The sequence below is a fragment of the Cervus elaphus genome, chromosome 3, assembly GCF_910594005.1.
Source record: "Cervus elaphus chromosome 3, mCerEla1.1, whole genome shotgun sequence".
Classification (NCBI taxonomy): Eukaryota; Metazoa; Chordata; class Mammalia; order Artiodactyla; family Cervidae; genus Cervus; species Cervus elaphus.
Genome location: NC_057817.1, coordinates 12,123,863 through 12,142,172, shown reverse-complemented (window position 1 = coordinate 12,142,172; position 18,310 = coordinate 12,123,863). Strand labels below are relative to the sequence as shown.

Below are 18,310 nucleotides of genomic sequence, written 5' to 3'. Positions count from 1 at the left end.
ATTTTAGCAAATATTCTTTGTCAAGAAATAAATCTATTCAAAATTTATTTCTGTTTGAAGTTTCATCATAAATGCTCCTTAAATTGACTGTGGCCTGTTAGAATAGGGGCTTGGTTGAAGCTTTGCACAGGACTCACACTAGAAAATATAGTCAGTTTCATGGTGGAGACTGAATTACCTCTCCACCCTTTAAAAAAGGCTACTAGTTAGGTATTTGGATAGTAATATCTCATTAAACATATTGATAACTAAAGAGCTAAAATTTTCTGTGAAGTATTTCAGTTATATTTTGTTTTATGAATAAAAACAGCTCATCACTCCAACTTCTTAAGACCTCTGAATGTTCACTAAGTGATTGTATGAATGAGGACATATAATTTAATCTTTTCTGTTATCTGAAACATGGAGTTATATTTTTGCACTTTAGTAGCTCTAAGTTATTATATAATTACATGTATTTGATATAATAAAGTATAGTTTATAGCCTTCAAGCCAAGAGAAAATTAATTATTTATACAGTTTTTCTCCTTTGTTTAGGCTGAAGTTTTCAGGAACTAGTAAAAGCTTTCTTGTTTAGAATTTTTAGTAATACACAGTGAAAAGACATTTCTCCAACTTGTAAATTCAAAATGTATTTTTGGCAACACAGCCTGCAGTTGTAAATTGAATCTCTGATATGAATCATTGAATTAAAAGTGAAATACCGGCGGGGGGGGCAAAAAAAAAAAAAAGTGAAATACCAAAGTCCCATCCATTAACTCTTACATGTAACATATGTCCTAGTCAGCTATTAATAATTGTAGGTATAATAGTAATAAAAAAAATAAATAATAATAATAAGCTATTATTTTTTGAGTGGGTATTGTACATGATAATAAAAAAGCTAGCATTTACTGAGTGTATATTATAGATAGGACATCATGCAAGGCACTTTACAATATTATATCATGACAATGTTATGTAGTAGGTATTAATATCCCAACCAAAGACCAAATTTTAAGAAAAAGAAGAAGACACATAGAAAAATTAAGCAATGCTTACCTAGAACAGAGCTAATAAGTATCAAAAACTAGGATTAAAAGCCAGTATGTGCTGCCTCATAGTCACATTCTGAAGAAGCACATGTATGCCTTTAACTGAATTTTGTAAGACATTTATATATGTAAACTAGGTTTAGAATTTTTTCTTGGGCTACAAAATTGTTATAACATTCCCAGAGTTCTGAATGAAAATGAAATTAGCAATATGATATATAACAATACAATTAACAATTGTAGGCACTCTGAAGGAATACTCTGAAAACCCTACCATCATTGGACTAAAAAATATAGAAAATGGAGTAAGTCTAAATTTTATGGAAAAGTTTTTTAAATAGTAGCTTTTGTTTGGATGGCTATGATCTAGGGAAGTGTATATACTGTTGAAAAAATAATTTGGATAATTTTTGCCAAATTGATGGATTAATTGAGTTTCACACTTTTGAACATTAGTATAAACATAAATAACCAAGTAGGTGTTAATTTGGTCTTGAAGTTCAGCAGGATTAAGGTAGTCAAAGAAGGCAACAAAGCCTAATTTCAATCCTTTTAGCCATTACTTTTGGTATTTCTCTCTTATTTAAACTTAACCTAGATGTCTAAGAAAATTATCAGTTGTAGTTTTAAAGACTGAAATGCTCTGAGACTTTCTGAGCCAAAAAAATGTTACCTTTATATTAATTGTTGTTTGACATTTCGTAAAGTCTTAAAAGCTTCTGTGAGAGGTATTTAAAGTACTTTGAGACCTGGTTCATGCCCTTCAAAGGCTTGCATTTAAAACAGAAGTGTTACTAGTTGCAATAGTAGTAATGACAGAAAGGAGATTTAAGTGCTTTTTGATTTCAAAAGAATACAAAAAATCATTTTGCTGTATTCTACAGGAAGGAAGACATGCTGTTGCCCTTCTGCTTTGTATGTGGTTGTGATCACTTACCTTTTGTTCCTTCCTTCTGGGGGTGTACGTTTCCTAGGAGTGAGGTTGGAGTCTGAGATTCTATTGCAGCTCTATACCTTCCACAGGCAGACACGTTTCCAGAGGAGTGCCGCTGTTGTCTAGAACTGCCCCTAGTCTTATATAACTGCCTGTGTAAGTGATATTTATTGAAGACAGTACTAAAGAGCTATATTTTGTATTTGAGGCATGTAACTTCCAAACTAGAGGAGGTCAAAATCCTATTAACTTAAAACAGGTATAGAAAACATTTTTGATATAATCATAAAACAAATTCTTACAATTCACAAGTTCTTTACCTTTATTTTAAAAAGAACCAGCTTTCTGAAAGGAAACTTTCACTGACTTCCTTTTTTTGGTGAGCTTAAAAAGCCCTATTAGTATATCAGTTATAACTTCCTTTACCAGTTTAATGTGATAAAGTGTAAATTTCCAATATGAGATGCTGGCTTAAATAAATTTGATTTTGGATATGAAGGATATTTTTAACATAGGTAGTTTTGGCAAACAATTGTATTGCTTTTTGATAAGCTTAAAAATCATTTGGACTAGTGGGTGATAGGATTGAGGATTATGCTATTACTGAAAGAATTCCCAAAAGAACAGACATTTTAATGAAAATAAAATTAAAAAAATATGTTTTTATATATCATGAAAGCATGCTTGTAAAAGTAGAGCCATATCAATGAATTTATTTCTCTAAAAATATGTTTGTTACTTAGAAATAGCAACTGCTGTTGAAGTATTATTCACATTGTTACATTTGTGGTAATTTGTTAAAAAAGCCAACAGTTCAACATATGTTTTTTGTGAGGTCTAGAAGAGTTGTATACATTAAAAATAAAACAATTCCTTTCAACAACTTTAATTATAAAACTACAACTGTTAGTTAATAAAATAAAACCTTTCTGTGTGTAAATTGATAAGATTTAAGAAATGTGTATGAGCTTCCCTCATAGCTCAGTTGCTGAAGAATCTGCCTGCAATGCAGGAGACCCCAGTTCAGATCCTGGTTTGGGAAGATCTGCTGGAGAAGAGATAGACCGCCCACTCCAGTATTCTTGGGCTTCCCTTGTGGCTCAGCTGGTAAAGAATCCATCTGCAATGCAAAGAACCCAGGGTTCGAACCCTGGGTTGGGAAGATCCCCTGGAGGAGGGAAAGGCTATCCATTACAGCATTCTGGTCTGGAGAACTCCATGAACTCTGTAGTCCATGGGGTCACAATGAGTCGGACACAACTGACCCACTATGTCTTGCTATCATATAATATGAGGATTTTAGCTCTTTTGCTCCTTCACTTCCTTTCTCTTCCATCCATCCTTCCACTATACTCATCTCAAAATCACATTCAGTGTTATCATTATTGTATGTGTGTGTGCGTGCGCGCGCTCAGTCATGTCTGACTCTTTATTATATTCATCATTATTATGACTATGTACATAGTTTCCACAAATGATCCAAGTAATGGTTTTCAATAATAACATTTTCTTTTGAATAGCTTGCTATTTCTCTAGGATTTTATTAATTACCTGATAAATTAACTTGCTTACTTATTTTTAAAGCTACGGTTGATCTTCCTACCCTCCCCAACAGTTTGGTTTCATAGTTTCAGTTCAGTTGTGGACAGTAGTCAAGCAAATGATTTATCTTTTTTATTTTTATTTTCTTTGAATCATCTCTTTTTCCTCTGCTCTCCACCTTTAATGTATACCAAAACTTTTATAAGCCTGTTCCATTCTCTCAGCTATTGTTTTGGGATTTACCTCTACTATCACCTTGAAAATTCAGGAGAAAAAAAAGTGATCAAGATCTCTACAGTAGAAAAAGCATGAAACCCAGAATACATTTAATGAGTAAACTTTGAGAGAAGGCAGAATACCTGTTCTAAAGTGAAAGGTAGAAGTTAAGGATGTGTGGACTTGGTCAGATGCTGCTGAGGGATGTTGAGGATGCTGAAAGGCTGTCCATTTAAGGGCTTCCACTTCTTTTGGAAAACAGGAAGAGAATTTATCTATTCTGTGGGTGCTGCAGGATTGGCTCTGCCTGTGGGAAAGAAACAGAGAGCGGTTAGGAACAAGTGATTAAAGAGACCTTGATAGTAATACATGGAAACTTCCGCCATCTCCTCAGTGTTAGGCTTCTTATACAACAATGGAGAAGGAAATGCAACCCACTCCAGCTTTCTTGCCTAGAGAATCCCATGGAGAGAGGAGCCTGGAAGGCTACAGTCCATAGGGTCGCAAGGGTCAGACACAACTTGGAGACTAAACCACCACCATGTAAAAGAGTTTTCCAAATTATCAGAAAACCACACCAGGCCCACTTCTGTAGCTGATTTTCCCCAGTATCTCAAAGAAGTAGGTTATCTGCCTATTAATAAATTCTCATCTAAGCTCTTTGGAAGATAAAATTATGCCCATGTTATCTGTGAATTATGTGGTTTAAAATTATTGCTTAATGTAATATTTAATATTATATTTATAATATAGTATTTAGAATTATTGCTCCTTTTGCACCAATAGTTGATTTTTCCCCTAGAGATCTGTGTTCGCTGAAGTCTCTAAATTCTTTTTTAATTGAAAAATATCATATTCCAAATAAACAAGGGAAATGGTGAAGTTCCAAAGTAAATTTGTCAATTCATTTGTGAGTGTGACTCAAGTTTACTTTTTATTTCATTTTTGCCTTCTCTTTTAACCACTGAGTTATTCTTACTTATACATGAAAATAAAGATACTGATGATATTTATTATCTTCATTTGAAAATTCCTGTGCAATTTGGAACTATAAGTACCCTTGTGGCAATTTTATGGTTTGTAACTCTATCCATATCTGTACTTATCTCTACTGTATAATGAGCTAATTTGTCTGCCACTTCTTTTATAAGAATACCAGTTGTACAGTAGGGAGATTTAAAATGTACTTTGTTGCATTCTCAAAGAGACAATGCTTTTTGCTAACCCAAGATTAAGAATTCTGACAGATAAGCTGAGAAAACACATATGAAATCCTGCATCCCTTTTATGAAAAGAAAAGAATGAAATTTATCTTGAGAAACCAATAGTTTTTTTTTTTATATCTTACTATTTTATTTAAATGATAATAAGACAATACACAAACTGAGAATCTGATTTGATTTTTACTTATGTTCATTTTAGGCTATGGCACAGAAGGAAGACATGGAAGAAAGAATCACGACCCTTGAGAAGCGTTACCTCAGTGCTCAGAGAGAATCTACCTCCATCCACGACATGAACGACAAGCTGGAGAATGAGCTGGCGAATAAGGAGGCCATCCTACGGCAGGTTCAGTATCCCCGTCTTGGTTCCCTTCTGGTCGGTTAGTGTTCTCACCATTCTCACAAAACATGGAGTATGTAAAATGTGGTATTCCTTAGCAATAAATTATTCTCTGCAATTTAGAATCAAGCTAACTAAATAGATGTGATTTTCAGTATATAATCTAGAAATCTGTCTTAAAAATAATGACTAATATTTACTTTGGATCTAGACATGAGCCAGAAACTATGCTAACCAATATATATATATATATAAAACCTCACTTAAGTCCAACCACCACCTGTAAGTACAATCATAGTGTAAAGTATAAAAATTATTATACAATCATTTTACTGAGAGTAAACTAAGTACATTTATTATACTGAGGAAGCCAGGTTCAGAGAACATGACTGCTTTCCCAGAATCACGCATACAGTAATTGCAGTCAATAATGGAAGCCTAGGTCTCTCCGGCTCTGGAGAAGGAATGGGCAAACTCTAGCCCACATGCCAAAACTATGGCTCTATTTTGTAAGTATAGTTTTATCGAAACATAACCATATCCATTCATTTAATCATCATCTTTGACTGCTTTTCTGCCACAACAGTAGAATTGAATAGGTGGATCAGAGACTTTGTGATACACAGAGCCTAAAGTATTTACTCTCTGGTCCTTAGCAGAAAAAGTTTGCCAGCTTCATCTCTAGAGCCTGAATGCTCAATCATTATGATCCATTCCCTCTCCTACTCTAGCTAATGTTAAGATTTTCAGTAAATTGCTATTATGGTGCATTGAGGTTTCAGTACTAAGTTGTGTCTCATTTGTCCAAGTTAATTCTCACTATTAACTTCATTTCTTTTTGCTGTTGTTGGTAAAAGGCTTTCATTTTTTCTGTGCTAAATTTATTAAGGACTATTGATAAGCAATATATGAAAACATGTGGTAGTACTAGCTGATTTTAACTCTAGGATAAAGGCTGAAGCCCACAGTCCCGAGTGACTGGTGTTTGCTATCCTAACTGTGACAATTTAAGTGTCTCTTTTTTCATCCCTGGTTCAGATGGAAGAGAAGAATAGACAATTACAAGAGCGTCTCGAGCTGGCTGAGCAGAAGTTGCAGCAAACTATGAGAAAAGCTGAGACCTTACCTGAAGTGGAGGCTGAATTGGCTCAGAGAATCGCAGCCTTGACAAAGGTACTACAATAAAACAACTGGTCAACCTAGATATGTTAATACTTATAGCGATGACTAGTAATCAAAATGGAATCTATAAAGATTTTCTTTAGGCTTTATGGAGTTTATATTATATTGGTCTGTTGTTTAAATGACTTTTTATATACATATATCCTGTTTATGTTGAAATCAATGATTGATAAATGAATGTGATTATTTCTTTGCCTATTTAAACATTAGCAAAAACAGTTTCGTGTTCTTATAGCTAATTTTCCATGGTAATATTTGTACATAAGAATAATCACCAAATATAAAAACATAATGATGATTTTAACATGGATATACATGAGACATAATAATTTAGTAAGCTTAATATAAATTGTACAGTTTTAAAAATGCAGGAAGTATCATAAGCAGTTGATTTCTTTCTGATTACAGTATGAAAAAAATTTGTTAGAAGTTGAAAATTAGATTTGTAGAGCTGTGAAATCTAAAGGTATTAAATACAGAAAGTGATTTTAATAGTTGAAATTTCTTCTGAACCAATAAAATCAATAATATTCTGAAGAATGTTCAGAATTAACTGCTCCATTATGGACATTAAGTTCTGCAATTATTTGCTTATTTTAGAACTTAGCAACCATTATAATGTTGTAAAGTGAAAGTGAAAGTTGCTCTGTCATGTCTGACTCTTTGCAACCCCATGGAATAGTCCATGGAATTCTCCAGACCAGAATACTGGAGTGGGTAGCCTTTCCCTTCTCCAGGGTATCTTCCCAACCCAGGGATTGAACCCATGTCTCCTGCATTACAGGTGGATTCTTTACCAGCTGAGTCACTAGGGAAGCCCAAATGACTATTACCTTTCACAGTTAAATGGAAATGGCAATTGCTTCAAAGTGTATATTCATGTCACTAGAATAAAAGTCCAGATTTTGTCACTAAAAGCATGTTTGAATTTTAATGTCAATTCAAAAATGTACACATGTTTTAGATGTTTAAACATTGTTGGTGAAAAGTGAAAGTGTTAGTCACTCAGTCATGTCTTGACTCTTTTCGACCCCAAGGATGGATGGTAGCCTGCCAGGCTCCTAGGTCATGGAAGCTTTTTTTCATGCCATTGTAGTAAATGGCTCAGATAGATATGTAAACTGCAAATTATAAACTCTGATATTAGGGATTATCCAAAACAACTGATGCAGCAAAGTAGAAGTAGGCACACATTGTTGCTTCCAGAAAAAGCAAATGATTAGAGAGGAACAGTAAACTGATGCCTGCTCATTAAGACAGGGTAGTTAATCAGGTAGTGAAAGGACAAACAGTTGACAAAGTAGAAAGTATTGGAAGAGTTGGGTGTCTGTAGAGTTACTGGACTAACTAGCTGAACAGAACTTTTGTCTGATTAGGGTGATACAATGTGGATCCTTCTATAGTCACAGGTCAGATTACCATAAACCATTCTGGCAGTTTCAGAACTGTATGCTTTCTAAAATAAATATAAACTTATTTAATTTGAGAAATATTCTTGAAATTATATAAAAAGTACAAACAGATTAGTAGTATTCTATTTTTTGGAAGCACATTTTAAATTACTGTAATATGGATTGAGATATGTGTACTTAGGCTTTTCATCTGAGGAATATAAAGGATTTTTATAGTTATCTTATTGAATTGAAATATTTTAGAAGGAGTTAGGCAAGTGGTTATATAATAAAAGGAACTTTTGTGATATTTTAGTATAAAATAGTTATCAATATTGTGTGAGTAAAATACAAGAAAGTTTGGACTCTCACTCCCCAAAACACAATTTAAAATTCAGCAAATTTGCCCCAAATTAACCTCTGATTGATTGAGAATAAAGCATAATTTAAAATATAATACTTGACAAATGAGGCTTTAATTAAATATCCCTAAGAATCCTTAATTTAGAATTTAAAAATAACTTAAAGTAGGTATCTCATCTGTCTTGCCCTCCATTTAATTGTATTGGAATCATATTTGATACCTATATTCATTTATGCACCCAAAGTATTTCCTCAGTTTACTCCTACCTAATAATACATTACTAAAATTCTACTTCATCTAGACCTTTTGATTTCCTCCCTTTTGCTCAGTTTTAGCTCTCTTAAAATGTGTGAAGCTGCTAGAATTCACTCTGCTTGTCCTTTTTGCTGTTTTCTCTACTGACTGGCTGTATATCAACACATTATTTCAGATATATAGTTTTCAAATGGCCATATTTAATTCATTATTCACGCTCCTCTGGTCCTGAGATTTTATTTTCAATGTACTCCCTCTGCTTGTAACCCTTTTATAACATTTGAAGATCAGTCTTTCAGTCTTTCATTTGTTCTCCCAAGTTTGATGGCTAAAATAATTTTTAAGCATTTTTTTATCTTCTGTTCTCAAGACCTAAAGGGACTGTCTCTAAAACCAGCTTTAGTTGTTCATTGTTTCAATACCCGTTTGTTTACAGTATCTTACTATTATTGATCTCCATAGTCTTTTTCTACTTCATAATATTTTTGATTTTTCACTAATTTATGATGTATGCTTAATTTAAATCTAGACTCCCTATCCTATGTTTTGAATGATTTTATTAACAATCTTTCATATATTTTATTTGATCTACATGTATTTTTTCTTTTATTATCTGTTATGTACTTTTTCTTCTCTTTGGCCCTCCTCTCTTTAATTTTAATTCCTTCTCCATTTCCAGATATATTCACATTCTTCTCAAAACCATTTCTTCCTGTAATTTTTTCTAAAACTTTAGCTTGTTTCAAAATTGTCTGTTCACATTAGAGAGTGAAAGTAAGATAAGCCCTGTATCCCACCAAGGAGTCATAAAATTGCAGACTATTTTTGCATGACTCTAGTATTTACATCGGAGCAGGCAATGGCAACCCACTCCAGTACTCTTGCCTGGAAAATCCCGTGGACGGAGGAGCCTGGTAGGCTGCAGTCCATGGGGTTGCTAAGAGCCAGACACGACTGAGCGACTTCACTTTCACTTTTCACTTTCATGCATTGGAGAAGGAAATGGTGACCCACTCCAGTGTTCTTGCCTGGAGAATCCCAGGGACGGGGGAGCCTGGTGGGCTGCTGTCTATGGGGTCGCACAGAGTCGGACACGACTGAAGTGACTTAGCAGCAGCAGCAGTATTTACATCATTTTCTTAAATTGCAGTCTTCCTCAGGTTAAGATGAACATAAATCAGTAGTTCTTGCACATTTATCCAGCTCTTGTTTAGAGATGATGTCTGAATTTACTGTTTGGTTGATAAGACAATCTTTTCTTCTGCTGGTGGTGTGTATGTATGTATGTGTGTGTGTATGTGTAAAAATAGGTAGCTAAGCTCATTTAAGGCTTTCAGGAAGTCAAAAGTTTTAAATGCTGGTGGCTAGGGATAAAATGAAAAATTTGGCTTTGGTGAGTGAATACACAACTAATAAACATTTTGGGCTCCCAATCTTTTGATTTATGATGTTTACTTCTTTAATTAAAATGCATATTCCCTCAGCAAGGACATAATTCACCTTGAATTTCATAAGGTATTTCATCCACTTTTAGTACCAATAAAAATATCAACAAAACATAGTGATTTAAATATGACAGAATTCTTGTTTAATCTCTGAAGTGAAGTTTCACAATGTGTGGTGTGTTTTCAATAGTTAAGATGTAGACAGCTAGAAGTTTTAAGGACCTTTGAAAGATATACTAACTTTACTTGTATATTGGAAAGAACAGTTTTGGAAATAGAAATGTTCATGCTTTGACTACCTTGAATCAATCACCTAATTGTTATAACTTTACTTGTTAAAATTTAATTTCGAGAGTTTACAGATCTGTTTAAGAATTTAAAGTATATCATTTCAGCAATATTTTGACCTATATACAGTATTAATAATTGAATTATAAATTTTAAATAATATTATAAAATTGTTTTGTAGCATTTGAAGACTATGGTAGCATTCTGTATTGCTTCTGGTTGGAGATTTGGGGAGAGAAACTGATTATTTCTTTTTTCTTCATTACTTTGCCAATTTATGAAATAAGAATATCAGAAGGAAAATCTTACAAAATGTAAATGTTGAGTTATACTTCACATAAGCCCATGAGTTAAATGTTAAATGCTCATTTTATAGATTCAGTTGGAGTTTGTTGCATAAAATAGTACATATGCATATGAACCAATACATGAATAGGTTACTATTTCTTTTCAGGTACTGCATGACATATTTATATATAGTCTTATATTTGCATAAAGTAAGTTTCACTGTTTTAGAATAAACTTTTAAAACGTAATAGAATATGCTCTGGAGTTAAATATCGTTTATACTGACATAAGGTATTTTGGCTGTTGTGATTATTTAACTTGTAGTTACGATTAAAATGTTGATGTAACTTTACATGTAATCTGTGCATAACATACTAATACAATTCAGCTATCAGCAATGTCATATGTTGAACACTCTGCATCTATGGTTACCTGACATTCACCCCCAAGACACTAACTAACCTTGTCACTGGGCAAAGAGCAGCTCGCAAAGGCACTGTTCTGCCTTTCCACTTGAGGGCCCTCTTTAGTTTCCATAGCAACAAATCCATGCAGAGTCAGTTTTGGAGTGGCCCCTTGTCTCATTCAGGAAAGTTCACTGTAGGTGTTCTTGTCCTCACAGCACTATCGTCACTTTGGAACTTTGAGGACTTTTAATCATTTTCATTTAAAATGTCAAATTAAGGCTGTATCTAAGAGTAGATGCTAAGGTTTTACACCTCCAACCATAGTGTGTATTCAGAGACCAGAAGTCATTTTCTAAGTTTGCCGCTGTTGCTGAGGAGACTCAATCCTGCTTGAACTGGAGAATACTCCAATTATTAATTAACCCCATAATAATTAACCCCATAGCTTAGCTGCTTCTCTGATTTCTGCAGAGTTGGGTTTATAATAAATATTGTTCCAAATTTATTTCACCTGAGATCATTGCCTTGGCCTACTTCTCAACATTGAGGTACACTGTTTCCATTATTTTTAAGTAATATAACAAACCAAAACACAAAACTTTTGACAGTGTATCAGAAGCATAATCTTAGTGTTTGGTTTCCCATAATTCCAACTATTACATGACTCTCTCAGAGTTGCTTTAATTCTTTCTGTAGTAATCTTTCATCGCCAGCCATCACTAACCCTTCATACCTTAGGTTGGGAGCTTTTTATTTGAGCATATCATTGTTTTTCACTTACAACCATCAACTGCATCATGTTCACCAAGTATCAGTGTAGTTCTTTCCACATACAATTCTGTCTATTAAAGTATTAAATTTGCTGTCACACTTTTCTTTTAAGCATTCTGTGCTATGTTCTGTTCAGTGCCAGTGTCTTTCGTTCTGATTTTTCAATTTTGTCCCTCTCCTTTTCCTTGACTTGTTAGTCTGATCCAACCTCTTCTACCTCATCTGATGATTATCAATATGTTATGGAAGCTAAACTACAAGAAATGATCTCCATACGTAGGAAGGTAGTCCTACTGGACTTTACTTTCTATTGCTAAATAGAATCCATCTAATTTTTTCTTTTCATTTCTAAAAATTTTGTTACTTTTTATTTATTGATAATCGACCATCTGTGCAGTTGAGTGCTTCAGGAGCTTAAGATTGGACAATGGCAGGTTTGTGTTCAAACCATGCACAGTCTGCATGTTACATTTGGCTGATCTCATTGCTCATAAATAACTCCAATGTTTTGCTGATGCTTGGATGTGACAGGCCTTTGTAGCTGACACATTTCAAGCAATGCTGTTCAGCTGCCTGTTGAAAGAAAGTTTATTTTTTGAAAACTACATTTGCAGTTGGTAGTAGCTTGCTTTACATTTTATTTCAGTTTATTTAGAGGAAGAGTCTTAACACACCTTACGTGTCAGGTGCATTCTTCATGTTTCTTAACAGGCTGAAGAAAGACACGGAAACATTGAAGAACGGATGAGGCATCTCGAAGGTCAACTCGAAGAGAAAAATCAAGAACTTCAAAGAGTATGTATTTTAAGAGCCATCCCTCTCAAGCATCAGTTTATGGGTTTATACTCTACCTATAGGAAATGAATGCCTTTCTTGATTATGGGTTATATTTAAAATCATATGGATATGCCCTGTGCATTAAAAAAGAGCTTCTACCAGTTTAATCAAAACAGACATAAAATTAAATCCAGTATTTAAACTAGAAAAAATATAAAAACAAGCCCAAATAATTTTTAAATCATTCTTATGTTAAATTTATTTATTTGGATACAAGGCTAGGCAAAGAGAGAAAATGAATGAGGAGCACAACAAAAGATTATCTGATACTGTGGACAGACTTCTGACAGAATCCAATGAACGCTTACAGCTACATTTAAAGGAACGGATGGCTGCTCTAGAAGAGAAGGTAAAATGACCAACAGTAAAATCATATGATTATTAGCTATATTCTTATGATCATGCTTGTTCTATGCTCTGCTGCAATCATAGTCTTGGTCAGAGGATCCATTTACTTTCTTTAATTTGAAAGGAGCCTGATACATCTTAAAAGTGAACAAATGGCTTCTATAAAAATATGTAAGATCAAATTTTAAGTGAATGAAAAAATTTACGTTATATAACATGTGTAGCATGATCATATAGACAAATGTATTGAAATGTGGTATGCTTTTGCAATGAAAGTGTTTCATTTATTTCTCACCTGGTATGCAAAAAAGATTAAGACAAAAAATAGTATTTTGGAGTGGAGGGTAGGGAGGTTTGATATGAACCATTCAAGTGTTTCAAGTATCTGAATCTGCTACTAATCTAAAAGCCAAAATATGAGTGAGTTTATATCACCAATAAAACCAGTGTCAATCTCACCACAGAATTTAGAAATGCATACTTTCAGCCATATTATTTCCAAAAATGGGCTTTTGTACAATCTGTAATTTCACTCACAATTTATATGTCTCATTAATAGTTGGCAGCTACCAGATCAACAAAAGTTATGTCAGCTGGTTGCCAGTTCCATGATATAAAAAAGGTAGGGATTAAAACCCAGGTGGAGAAATCATTTTGGAAATTTAGACTGAATGCCAGCCACTACTTAAACTAGACATTTCCCCCTGCTCCATACACTAAAGCAAAACAGAAAAAATGTTTCAAGAAAATGTTAAAGAAATTTGATCAGTTTACCCATCAAGTCGTAAGGCATACCTTCTTCCTCTTCAGTTCCAAATGCAGGCCAATTACCAAACTCTTACTTTAATTTTAATCTATAAATTTAAAAAGAATGCATTATCATAAATCATGCTTTGTAATACTATAAGAAAAATATAAATATTTTTAAAATAGTAATACTTTTATGGCAAGGATTTTTTAAAAATCTGTCATGCAAGTTATTTATATATCATGACCTATAACATTGATTTTTAAATAGCTAAATTTTATTTTTATTTAATAATGTAATCATTATTAGAAATTGTTCATTCTGTATATGAAATAAAGGTTCAGAAATTGAATCTTTAAAATATACGATCTTAAATTTTTCTTTCTTCAGGTAATAAAAATGAGTTCATCTGACTTCTTCTCTGTGACAGCTTTGACTAATATTTTGCTTTTTATTCACTTTTTCTCATTTAAAGAGTAAACTGATTATTTCAAATTTTAAAAAGACTAAGAAGAGGTCAACAAAAATAGTTTAAAAGTTAATAGTTATCTTATTTGTCAATCCAACTGTTACAAAATGACATTTCCCATTTTAACTATGTATTTCTAAAAATGTTCAAGTGTCTTGTTTAAAGATTCCATTGAAACTTAGTTTCCATGGAAACCAAAAAATAGATGGTGCCAAGGAAGGAATCAAAGAAAATTCTTGAGTCATATAAAATTAATCTACACATTGAATGATTTTCTCCTTAGTTTATTAATTATTTATCTGTTCTTCTTTCCTTTTCTGTAGAATGTTTTAATTCAAGAATCAGAAACTTTCAGAAAGAATCTGGAAGAATCTTTACATGATAAGGTATTATGGAAGCTTACATTTTGTCCACTTTTCTACTTCACAGTGGTGAATTTTTTTTGTAAAATAAATTTGATAATAATTTTAGGATGTTATCTTTTAAAATAATTAAATTTTATATAATGCATACAAAAAAGTATACATATAGAAAGAGAGCCTGATAAATTTTTACAAGCCAACACACTAAAAATCAACATCCTGGAAGCCCCCGTTGTTAGTCTGTAATCACTACTTTTATCCTAAAGGATAATCACTATCTTGACTGCTAACAGAAAAAGAAAAAAGAAAAATTATTTTGGCTTTTTGCACTTTATATAAAAATATATGCACTGATTTGTGTCTAGTTTGTGTCTAGTTAATACATTTAGCTGAAATGTATTAAATATCTATTGTGCATAACAGTTGTGATAAGTTACATCTTTGCAAACACAATCTTAGTTCTAAAGTATCTGAAAAAGTCTCAGGAGAAAAATCACAAAGCAATGGATTGTAGAGTAGCAGATGCCAAGTGCCAAATGAGTGAAACAGACAATAAGAACTACAGGTAAGAGAGATCACCACACACTGATGCCCTAAAGAAGGTTTCAGAAAACTTTAAGTAAGGAAACACAGGACTATGGTGCAAGTCTTTCAAATACAGTACCTGTGCCCTGATTGTGGGTGCTTTGAGTTGGGAGAGGATGAGTAGTTAGGTTTGAGATCTTAAATAATAATGGGCTTAAAAGTTTTACTGGAATCAGTTATTCTTATTGTAGAATACATGATAGACTAGAGAGATAAGGACCAGATTATGGAGTGTTAAAAGCTATAATTGATAATGTCTTTCCCTCCTTCCTTAGCATGTACAATTCTTGTTAGCAATTTTGTCTTATTTTGTTCAGCATAGGTAAATGAAGTAATACCAAATCACTCTCTTAATAAGTGACTTATTAAATGTGTGCTCAACAAAAGATGAAAGGAATGGAAATAGAGAAGGGAGGGAGGAAGGGAAAGAAGGAGTAACAGAGGGAAGGAAGAAACAGATGGATGGAAGGAAGCAATGAAGGGAGAGAGGAAGGAAAGGAGATGGGGAAGGAAGGGACGGAAGATCTGACAACATATGACATTTGGAAGGTATTGGAAAAGATGAGAGGATAAAGATAAGAAGGAACAATTGTACATCTAACCGTATTGAATGCTACATATTATGATATTAATTTAAAAATAGCTATTTTGTCCCACAGTCAGGATGTACATACTCTTACCCCTGAAAGACAGATGTATTAGATCAATTCAGTATGGTGCCTAGAAGATAGCATCTAATTCTTTCTGGAGTAGTTCAGAAAGTCTACATGAAGATGACATTTCATCAAGCTCTTGAAGGCATATATGATCTTAACCAACAGAGAAGGGTAGGGAAGAGGACAAAACCTATGCAATAGTGTGGAGAAAAAACAAAGATGGTTGATTTGCTGAATCACCAGAAGTTTGCTGTGACTGGTATGTGTTTAAAGGACTAGAATGTTACCAGATTGTGAATTTTGGACTCGATCCTATTATGGAATATTATGTTATTCAAAGCTCTGTGTGCTTCTGGCAAGATCCCCAGAACCCACTCCCCAACCACCTACCTGAACCTTATAACTCCAACAGTCTGCCTAGGCAATTAGCAGTACAAATCATTCCATGCTTTACATCCCTGTCCATGTCAGTCTCTAGAGGAAGCAAATCCCAGGTCATACGTCATTTCTGAATGTCATTCCATAGAGCTGAACACATTTCCTAATCTAACCACATCTCCTATTACTCCTCAAATTTCCACTCAATTGTCTATAACCCAAAGTCCATTATGGAGAAGGCAATGGCAGCCCACTCCAGTACTCTTGCCTGGAAAATCCCATGGACAGAGGAGCCTGGCAGGCTTCAGTCCACGGGGTTGCTGAGAGTCGGACATGACTGAGCGACTTCACTTTCACTTTCCACTTTCGTGCATTGGAGAAGGAAATGGTGACCCACTCCAGTGTTCTTGCCTGGAGAATCCCAGGGACGGGGAGCCTGGTGGGCTGCCACCTATGGGGTTGCGCAAAGTCGGACACAACTGAAGAGACTTAGCAGCAGCAGCAAAGTCCATTATGAATAAAATCCTTCATATACTGAACATCTTTTCTTCATGTTTCTTTTCATTATCTTGATCTCTAAAGTTCCTAGGACCATCCTTGGATATCTTTTGTATGTTCAGTCCTTGGTGAGTTAATGGATTTTAAATACCGCTTGTAAATTGAGTACTTACAAATTTAGATCACCTACTGGGTCCTTGTTCCTGAAGGAGTTCATTTATTCAAGAGCCAACTCTTTATCTCTATTTGGACACATGATCATTCAATCTTAACAAGTAATCCCCTCAACTCCCCAAACTACCAACTAACCTAATCACCACACAGCAGTCATGTCAGTAGATCACAACTTCTTCCCTTTAATTATTCAGGTTAAAAATCTTGGAGCTATTCTTGAACTCTTTCTTTATCCACACCCCTTAGCCAGTTCAATAGCAAATTCTCTCAGTTCTGTCTTCAGAATGCAACCAATATCCTTGCCATTCTCTTCTGATACCATGGTTGTCCAAGCCATAATCCTCTTGCCTGTTTTTGGAATAGCAGTAATAATTTTATTTCTTCCCTGCCTTCCAGTCCATTCATCACTTCACCTCACAGCAATCAAAATCATCAGGTCACTTCTCTACTCCAAAATCCCCAAGTCATTTCCTATCTCACTGGGAGTAAAAGCCAGACACTTTAAGATGGTTTACAGAGCTTTCAGGCCTACCCTTACCAAATCTTGTTAGCATGATTTCCTAAACCCATTACCACTTGCCTTTCTCCTTAACTTTTCTAGTCCAGACACAAAAGCTTCCTAGTCCTCTCCCTCACCAAATGTAGTCCCCCTAAGAGGCCTTTGCACCCACCATTCCTTCTACTTGCCGTTCCTTTCCTTAAGGTATTTTTTTAACTCCCTCCCTTTCTCTAGGTCTTTACTCAAATATCACTTAATTCAGAGCCTTCCTTTACTCTCCTATTTTCTACTTCCTACCAACATCCTATAAACCCAAATTGTTTATTGTCTTTTCTGCTAGACTGTAAATTACATAAGGGCAGGAAATTTGATAGCTCATTGCTGTAGCATGCATGCTGTATTTTAAAGCCTACCGCACAAGAGGTGCTTATTGTGTATTTGTGGAAATAATGAATAAATGTATTAATAAATATAATCAGAATGTATCAGATAACTATAAGCAAGAGTTTTATTTGATCATACATGTCTTTAAAAATGATACAGCTAGCAGAGGAATGTATGGGGAAGAGATGGAAGGGAACAATGCCTCTGTGGAAGTTGGTAAAATAATTCAGGAAAAAGGTAAAAATATGTGTAACATAGGATGGCAGTAGAAAGAATAAAAAGAGCAGATACAATAAACATTGCAAAGGCCACACTGACAAAAGGTCACAGTGAGAAAAGAAGTCTGAGTCCAGTAAAGGGGCCAGCATTGGCCCTTGCGAGGGGGAAAACTAACAGCAATGGAAAATACAGAAGGACACATTTAAACATTTATAATGTTATAAAATTTATAGTCATGAAAACAAAACTGGGTGCTTACATGAGCATTTAATTAAGGGCTATAAGAGCACCCTTGTCTTCATAAGTTTACAGACTGAAACTGATAATGCCAATCTTAGAAAATTCTCAGATGCACAAGTTATTGTACCAATATCAAGTTAATAATTTTAGCTCATGTCAGGTGATGACTTTTTATCATTCTTTTCTTAACCTTTTCTTAATTTATTAAACTGCTATGTTTTCTACTCTGATTT

At 34.0% G+C, this 18,310-nt stretch overlaps 1 protein-coding gene across 14 annotated transcripts in view; it reads left to right on the top strand.

Moving 5' to 3' along the window:
- PPFIA2 (PTPRF interacting protein alpha 2) overlaps positions 1 to 18,310 on the top strand; it is a 484,065-nt gene that overhangs the window by 359,234 nt on the left and 106,521 nt on the right. For all 14 annotated transcript variants that reach the window (XM_043880420.1, XM_043880449.1, XM_043880465.1 and 11 more), the window contains 5 exons: positions 5,149 to 5,295; positions 6,328 to 6,462; positions 12,392 to 12,475; positions 12,735 to 12,866; positions 14,406 to 14,468. In XM_043880420.1, coding sequence (XP_043736355.1) covers positions 5,149 to 5,295; positions 6,328 to 6,462; positions 12,392 to 12,475; positions 12,735 to 12,866; positions 14,406 to 14,468 — 561 coding nt within the window. The remainder of the gene's footprint in view (positions 1 to 5,148; positions 5,296 to 6,327; positions 6,463 to 12,391; positions 12,476 to 12,734; positions 12,867 to 14,405; positions 14,469 to 18,310) is intronic.